This window comes from Acyrthosiphon pisum, chromosome A1 (genome assembly GCF_005508785.2).
Source record: "Acyrthosiphon pisum isolate AL4f chromosome A1, pea_aphid_22Mar2018_4r6ur, whole genome shotgun sequence".
NCBI lineage: Eukaryota > Metazoa > Arthropoda > Insecta > Hemiptera > Aphididae > Acyrthosiphon > Acyrthosiphon pisum.
Genome location: NC_042494.1, coordinates 90148599 through 90158149, shown reverse-complemented (window position 1 = coordinate 90158149; position 9551 = coordinate 90148599). Strand labels below are relative to the sequence as shown.

General features: G+C 32.3%; 1 protein-coding gene across 1 annotated transcript; it reads right to left on the bottom strand.

The window, feature by feature from the left end:
• Positions 1 to 371: 371 nt before the first annotated feature.
• On the bottom strand, positions 372 to 7055 carry LOC100575975 (protein atonal homolog 8). The gene is made up of 2 exons (XM_003245011.4): positions 6752 to 7055; positions 372 to 2199 (listed from the first exon to the last, which is right to left on the bottom strand). Exons 1-2 carry the CDS (start codon positions 6861 to 6863, stop codon positions 1241 to 1243), a joined length of 1071 nt encoding a protein of 356 aa, XP_003245059.1. The 5' UTR covers positions 6864 to 7055; the 3' UTR covers positions 372 to 1240.
• Positions 7056 to 9551: the final 2496 nt, after the last annotated feature.

Below are 9551 nucleotides of genomic sequence, written 5' to 3'. Positions count from 1 at the left end.
TGGCAGGGTGTAGTAACCTTTGATTATACCGATTTGTGGCTGCGACTGATATTATATATAAAACATCCATAGACACTAGCTAGTATAATAATATAATATATAATTTTATTATAGTATTATAATATGCGTGATCAACAACGTGTTGACAATAATATTATAATAATAACAATCGATGTTTTTTTACAACGATATGAGAGTGATTTTTTACGGAATGTATACAATTATAAACTTTACATAGTACATATATAATATAATAATAATAATATTATGTCACTATATAATATAATATGCACCCGTACATCACGTTTATTTTAACCATTACAATAATATGTCGTGTTTCCGTGTGCGTGCAGTACAATAATATCATATTTTATAATGATATTCGAATGTATAATAATATAATATAATATTATTGTATATTATTGTATAATATAACGTAATAACGTATGAGTTTTATATTTATAGGTCAAAGTGCATATACAATAATACGCAAGCCCTGCGTACTCGTCGTAATAACATTATATTATTAATATATTACATTAACATTATACTATTTACGCGACAAGTGCTGGCCATGTGTTTTAACATGTGGATCACGTAAGTCTGGCTTGTGTGATCTTCGCGAGGGTGAAAAAGGTGCGGCACCGGAGCAACGTTCATCGTGTCCAAGGAGGGTTGAGCGATCCATCGTCACTGCCTTGGAATAATTATTTCCAAATTTGTATAATAATATACAACATAAAACAATATGTATATAAATTATACGTTTTCTCTCTCTCGCTCTCTGCAGTCTTCTCGCTGTAGCTCTGCCCAGTCGATTTGATTCGCAGAAGTTGTGATCATTACGTTCTGTCGTCGCTCAAAATGATATAATATTTTGTACTTTTTACAGTTCCACAACCGAAATTTGATATACGTCTACAACTCGTGCAGCGACGAAGAAAATGGTACGAACTTTTATGTAAAAGTAACAATTCCAAAACGACAGTATTAAGATATATTATATCTTACAAGTTGCACAATAAGGATATAAAAATCTTCATCTTCATCTTCGTTTCGATCTGACGACGTCTCACGATAGGCAACCGGAAATGTCTTACGTATATAGATGATACCATCTTAGTCGACTGCGATACAAAATATAATATTTATATTTATTATATTTTATAATAATATAATAATATGGAAAAACATATTTTTCCCGTTATTATGCGGTAATGATAATGTCATCATTTGGTTATTACTGATCGTCTTTTCTTTTTCTCGCCTTGCCCTCCATGTGTATGATTCCCGTGACGTTGTCCACGCACTCGGCCACGGACGGACTGTCTTGCTCAGCACTGTAGTCCATGTCCAGCAGTCGGGACAGCGTCAGTATATAAGCGCTGGCTATGCGGATCGTCGACAGTTTGGACAGCTTCTGGTTCCGGGAGTACGACGGTATGGTGGCCCTGAGCGTGTCGAATGCAGCGCTGATGGTGTGCACGCGAGACCTTTCCCGGGCGTTCGCCTCGATCCTCCGGGCCCGGGACATGTTTTTGCTGCACCTGGTCGTGGCCGTGGTGGTTGACGCTCCGGCCGCCGCTTCCGCGACTCTACATGGAAACGACGCCGCCGCCGCCACCGTCTCCGTCGACGGTGTGGCGTATTCGGCGGCGCTCTCGGCGTCAGCGGTGGTCGTGTCCAACGCTGAGGCAATGTCGTCGACTGGTCTCGTCGCGGGTCGATGGCCTTTTGTCAGGTCCAAGGGTTGCGGTTCCGGTGGTGACGGCAACGGAGACTGTTCGCCGCGGCGTTGCTGCGTCAGCGTCAGTATCCTGTCCACATTACGTATGTCATGGAACAGCCGGAGGCCCACGTCCGACGACGACTCGTCGCTGCAGCTCCATGGTCTAAACGGTGGACAGGTATCCATGTTGATCGACCGTAGTACGCTGGCCGCAGCCGCGGCAGCATCAACCGTCCTGCTGGACTTGACTGCGGTCGGACACCCGTCCCCGTCGTCAGAGTCGTCCAATCGTTTTCGTTTGAACGGCCCACGACCGTCGTGGCCATCAGCCACCACTGACACGTCTACGCCGGAGTCTTCGCTCTGGTCGGTAGTCGGCGTGTGCGCTTCCCGCTTGATTGTCATGGTGGTCATCATCTCTGCGCCACACGATGACGATGACGTGTCGTCGGCGTGATGTTTTCCCGTATCTGTGAAACGTTAAAGAAAAAACAAATTATAATAATATAATATAAATTAAATATCTAATAATATATTAAAACACGTCTTGCTAGTATATAATATATGTTGTCACTTGCATCAGTTGATATAGTTTATTAATTTCACTATCATCGGAGGTTTTTATTTTGCCATTTTTTATTACATTACCTATGTACATTACCCATTCCCTTGTTTTAGCTATATATGTATAGACATATATAGCTAAAACAAAAGTCAATTGTCTATAGGTTTGGTACTTTTAACCCCCCCCCCCCCCCCCTTAAACAGAAAAAATTAAATTGCTTTAAGTCAGTCAAATAGAAAAAAGTTTATTCATTAAAATTCTTTAAAAAAATAGGTTTACCTATATGAATTTGATAATAATAATGTGTTCCATTAAAAAAAAAAATTTATACTGTGTGAACACCAAAAGGGGTAAACATTTTTAAAATCGTCCTGAAATATCTATTTTGTTTTACTATATTTGAGTGAAAAAAACTGTAGGTACCTTTATGACTGGTACATAATATGTGAATATTGTAATCACTGTCAGTTGCCTTGGGGTAAATTCTGGAAGGTGTAAATTATACAAGCGCAGGAGGTATTAGCCAGGTTTTTTGATCATATTTAGATATTAAAAACTATGATATTATTTTCTACCACCGAGGCAGCCATAGATATAACACGGTACAGGTTTGGTTTAATTTTGCCTCATGGCTATTGCAGGTGTTTCGGAAACGTATTAATTCGCGTATAAATAGTGGTTTTGTTTTAGTTTTATTTATCACAGTACCTATAATATAATATGTCTATATATTCATAACAATGCTCGTTGATTAAAGCGCATATTAAACGAAGTGCAGACCCACAGCTGCTCTGTATCAGCTTATTCATCCAATTAGGTCGTTTTATGAGTGATGACAGCAAGCCCGGATTAAGGGGGGCCAAGGGGGGCACGGCCCCTGGGCCCATTGATTAAGGGGGCCCATTTTTATCCCAAAAATATATTTTTTTAACGCGTCTAATACAGTTTAAAAAAAAAATTAATAATTATAAAATAAAATTGTTCACAAAAAAATACTATAAATAATGAACTATGTTTGCCAACAATTTTGTTTTTTTTTTAGCATTTTAGATTACCGATTTAACTATATAACTTAATATAAGTATATAGTAAAGGTAGTTATAAGGAAAAATGATTTAGTTCTTGTAAATTAGGTATTTCAGTTAAAAATATTAGGTAATGCATATTATACTAAACTTTAGTGAACCATAGATAATAACCTAGCGAACCAAAATTGATCATTTGACTGTCAAAATGTTCAGAAAAAAAGCTTTGCCAGAATCCACCAAAAATCTAGTAGTTACCATTTGAAAAAATAAAGCCGATTTTATTATTGGTACAACTGCGTGTTTAAAAATGTTATAAAAAAATTTCCTGTTAAAAATAAAGAAACACGTACGTATTAAAATACGTATTTTTTTTGTTTTAACGAAATTCCATATCATCGATCCATTAATGTTAAAAAAACCCGCGTACAACAACATAAGATGCACCTTGTATATTTTTTGTTATGGTAAAAAATTATACAATAATATTAAGTCGTTAATATGTAATGATACAATTATTTTGAAGTTAAAGCTGAAAGGGGGGCCACAAGTGTATAGTGTCCCGGCGCCTAATTGATCCTTAATCCGGGCTTGGATGACAGACTAAACGAATTGGTTCTCAGATTTGTGAATAGATTATGTATAGCCGTATAGGTATAATATATTCAAATTGGCTAAGACTGAAAAAATCTCCTTTCCGTCTTTTACGCAGATTTGAAGCAGCAGTCTGCCTATTACGTATTGTACATTTGTACTATTGTTGGCTGTTGCAAATGTTTAAGGTATGTACAATGTACATATAAATTGTTATGTATGCTGCTGCCGGCTTTACGTTTAATAAAATATGAATAAAAAAATATTCCACGTATTGATAAAAGTGAACAATTAATTAATTTTTCTTAATATTGCTTTTTATTTACAAACATTATATCGTTGTTAATATAAATCGAAGTCATACAATTTGCAATAACCTTACAGATTATTTTATGGAGAATAAAAATTCTAGCTATTAAATTCTTCTATAAAGACAAAGTGAATAAAAAAATGCTTACTCGACATTAAATGTTTATTTTTCTTACAGAACCGAATTTTTAGCTAGTTTGTGCTTCCCTTCAAAAGAAATTTCTAAATACGCTCCTGGATTACATATTAAGTATCAGTCGTATACTTTGGAAACCCCGTTAACTGGTATAAAAGTTGTAGCTATATTGGATTAGTGATATTATTATTCGTCTGAAGAAAATTGAACCATTGAGATTACTATTCTATAATATTATATATGTACTTGTATTTTTCAAACAATAATAAAAATGGTTTAAAGACTGTTGGCCGGGTGGGGTGGTTTGCCTATGATTTTGATGTAGAGATTTTCTTGTTGCAGTATTCTTTACGCTATCGTAGATAATAACTATCATAATATTGCTACCTGTAACTGGTGTGTGTGTAAAACTGTATGCGTGTGTGCGTCCGTGCGTTTTCTACTTATTTTAATTTTATCCTTTCTGCACTTTTTTTTTTACTGTAATATCATACATTGTATGATACATGTATGATACATTTTTACTGTATGACAATTAGTGTTGGCATCTACATAACACTTTTTGATCGAATTACTTTAAACTGATCATTGATATTTGATGGTTTCAAATTCTATTTTATTTCATTAGATTGCAATCGTATTTATAAAATATTATTTAAGACCAACTGATTTCACAACAAATTGCATGTATTCTGATTAAATAAGTCGCATATGTGTCATATGTCATAAATCATAATATAATAGGTAGTACAATAGACAGTAGTGTCTTTATAAAAGTGGGTACTAAACACAAATATATAATACTAGGAATCCAGTAAATTTCTGATTACGCTACCGTAAATATGTGAATAATATATTATTGTTTGTCGGTACTTGATAATTTGAAAATAATCAAACGTTTAAAATATTTTATTTTGAACAGTTTATCATCAAACACAAAATAAAAATTGTATTGTATAGAACGATTTACATATCAAGTTGATATAGGTAAGCTAAGTATATAATTAAAGACACTAATTTATAAATAGAATAAATGGTAAAAACTAAAAGTAATTGCATAACGTTTAAATAAAAAATGTCTTCGGTTTTTGGTTTATCGATTTCTTAAACACCTTTACGATTTAAGCATATTATATTGACATTTAACTGGTGTCAATTATTTGTTGTTGTTTATTTATCCAGCTACAAGTTCATCATATTATTTTTAACATGAAAAGTTAGTAGAAATATTGATACTTCATTATTAATTAAGTATTATTTAAGTACTTCAAGACTCAAGTACTATACACTACATGTAATTAGGTAATATAAAATTAAACTACGTACATGTATTAGGTGTGTTTCCACGACATTATGTTATAATAATATTATAATATGTATGTTTAATATTTTATACCAAATATAGGTGTAGAAAATTGGTATGTCACTAACTGTACGCCCGTACGTCCGTATTATCATTTAGACTGCAATAATTTTTCAAAGTGTAGACCTACGCACTTTATAACACCGCGTATTTAAAAATGTATGCAAATTGAATACAATATAATATGTTTGATGCAACATAAACAATGTTGGCATTATTCGACTTTTTTTTACAACAATAGGATTTTTGGTACTAAATGAAGATTCATTCATAAAAATTATTCCGTAGGTGTAAGCTTATATATATATATTGGCCTATAAATTCCTGGTGGGCGTTTTGGATTTTTTCTAGAACTAGGTGTGGTCTAAATCTAATGTTTTATTAGATAGGTACACGCATGAACAATTTGAGTGATAAGTCATCGCCGACGAGTTTTAAATGTTGTATGCGTGTGACTGAAAATCATTGTCCATGTTATAATATGGTATTATACACCAGCTACAATTATTGATTAACGTTTGTGGTGAGGTGTTTATTATATTTCTATATTATTTTATTATTTAAAAATTATATTATATACTATAATATATTATGATATTTTTGGTTTTATTAAATCTTAGGAGGAACAAAAAATCCATTTTATACATTATTTATAAAAAAATAAAAGCAAAACATGGATTAATAATCTGAAGAGATGAGTTGGGGTATATATTACGTAATATTAAAATTCCTATCATACCATTTATAAAGTCATGAATGAAGATAATTATTTATGCGATTTATCATTTATGTATAGTTAAATAATATAATGTTTGTAAGTAAATTTGGAAAATATAAGAATGTTAAATTAGTTATTTGTTTAGGAACGAAGTGTATTGTGTAGTAACATTTAATATGTACATAATCAATAACGTGTTAGTACTAAATGATCAATTATATTATATTATTCGGTTATTTGCCCATGGCCGGTATCTCTATTATTAACAATCAACATCAATGTTATATACAGTAATAATCGTTTATAACTTACATAAATTAAACAATTCCGCTGTGTTTCCTTGCATCCTTAACGTGTCCTTGCAAATGTCCGTAGTCAGTCTATTTTGCAAAAGCCCTTCTAATGATATGCGCGAAGTCACCATTATATTATTACTAAGTATAGTCAGAGCACAAATTTATCGATCGAATGACTTATAAATTTTTTTTAGGCACTCGCACTTAGCGAACAATATTAATAATACCCAATGTGAGAAAAAAGAATTATTGAACAACCGTGAACCGAACGCGTAGTCTTCTAGACCAGTACTGAAGACTGGTCAGCAGCGCGCGGTACTGCGGTAGTCTTCGGGTCTCCGCCGCATTGTTCAGTTTGAACATGTGGTCCCCGTCCCGTCCCGCGCGCGCACACATCACACACACGCATACACACATAATATATATATATATATATATATTGATATAAACAAAATAGTACATACAAAAATGTGTGTTTCACAAAAACATGTGTGTATACAATATTTTGATATCGTTTATCAACACTAATGTTGTCTCATTGTCTGTACCTACATCAATTAACACAGAATATGTACATAGCCACATAGTTAGGTACCTACTAGTGTACTACGAAACTATGTAACTGGTATATGCGTACCAGTGGTGGCGTATATAAGGGGGGGGGGGGGTAGTGGGCCGCAGAAATTACAGTCGACTTGAATCATATAAAAACGTTAATAAAGGACTACATTTTTTATTTACTTATTTAATGTTATGTAGCCTGTTGACAATTTGACATCATTTATCACATCTAGGTATGTGAATATTGTGAATTGAAAAATATGTTGCTAATAAAAATGGTTTTTCAGTAATATTATTCAGTATCTTGCCATCTTGGATAATAGAGGAAAGCTATCATAAAAAATGTACTTATAATATAGCTATGTGGAAACTGATTACTGATTAGTGATTATAATATAACTTGTTTAGTTTAGGACGTTTAGGTACAGTAAATGTGAATTTATATAAATTCTTATTATTACTTTCTGATATTTAATTTTTAATTTTTTATGGCTCTATATAAATATAATATAATATCATATACATATTATCCATGCGTGGTTATTATGCATTAATAGTATGGATTAATATCAAATATTTGTTGACAAAGTTTGAGTTAAAATTAAAACAATTATGATTTTAATTTTTAAGTATATTTATCATCAAATAATTACTACCTGTAGCATAAGAAGGTTTTCCTTTTTAGAAACTCTTGAATAGACATTGAATAGATGCTAGATCACTTGCTATCTATTGCAGCCCTCCCCAAAAATTACTTCTACATACGCTAGTGCATAGGCATGTAGCATGTTGATTTTTTTTTTTGGGGGGGGGGGCTGCAATAGATAGCAAGTGATCTAACATATATTCGATAGCTTTTTGTGATATCAACTTCTTGCGAATTACTTCGCATAAGGGCTATAATGATTCAGGTACAGAACATATATTCTACAAATATTACTATAAAAAAATGTAAAGCAACAAAATATAAAAAGGACTAAAGAAGCACTTTATAAAATAAAATATAAATAAGTAATATACCATACATCATATTATTAAGTATCAAATATATATTTTGTATTTGAATTAAGTAAATATAAAAATAAAAATGTAAATAGGAAATTATTATTCATCACTATTGTACTACTACTAGGTTTAAACACCTGCTTTTTTGGGCAAATATATTAAGAACCTCTTCAGATTTAATAATATTAGCTAAGTCCCTTTCAATATGAAGTAGGTATACTTATTATGATAGATTTGAAAATCTATAGTTAGTCATAGAATTTCTTAGCCATGTTTTTATTTGCCACATTACTGAAAATGATCTTTTACAAGAAGCAGAACTTACTAGAATTGTAAGTGCTACTTGTAAAAGCTGATAAAAATGTGGAAAAATGGTTTGTTGCATTATTATTATTATTGTTTTACAATGCTATTTATTTTTTTTTTTTTATATATCCTGTACACAAAATTTCTACCAGAAGGAGTGCTTCGATTTCAACATATAGTACCTTATCTTTTAGTAAATTGAATCAAGATGGTACTTTAAAGAGGTCATTATCGCCATGAGAAAACCACCGAAAAATTACGAAAAAACGCTAAAAGTGGAATTTTAATTTCTAACGCTTTGTTTATCAACATTGAAACGAATAAAAAATTATAATATTATAATATTAATTCAACTTACATGATAAAATAAATAATAACAATATAAAATATTCAGAACAACAAACCGTCTCCACTCAGAATCGTTTTTCTTATACAATGATATTATAATATCATTGAATTCAAGTCTAATACAATCCACTATACAATGACCCACTTGTAATCTACTGTACAGCAGAGCGACATTCACTTACTTGCTTTTTAAAATTTAAATTATCAAATATAATATTCTTTGGAAATCAAAATAAATAATAGATAATGTTTTCAGTTCTCACATATATGGACTTATAACAGTATACTTTTACACAAGGAGCTAAACAAATTTCTGGGGGGGCTGAATAGAATTCTGGGGGGCTATAGCCCCATTAGCCCCCACCATTCTACGCCTATGCGCTACTGGTATACAAAGTGTTTTATTATTTTGCAGTGGTGCCCCGGTTAGCTCCAGTGGCGTAATTATGGGGGGGGATATGGGGATATATCCCCCCCAGACCCTTTTAGATTCTGAGTGGAACGATGAATGTATTGATTTTACAATGATGTGTGTTTTTTTTTTTTTATTTTTATTTTTTATTTTTTTTGTGTCTGTGTACACGATAAGTAGTCGA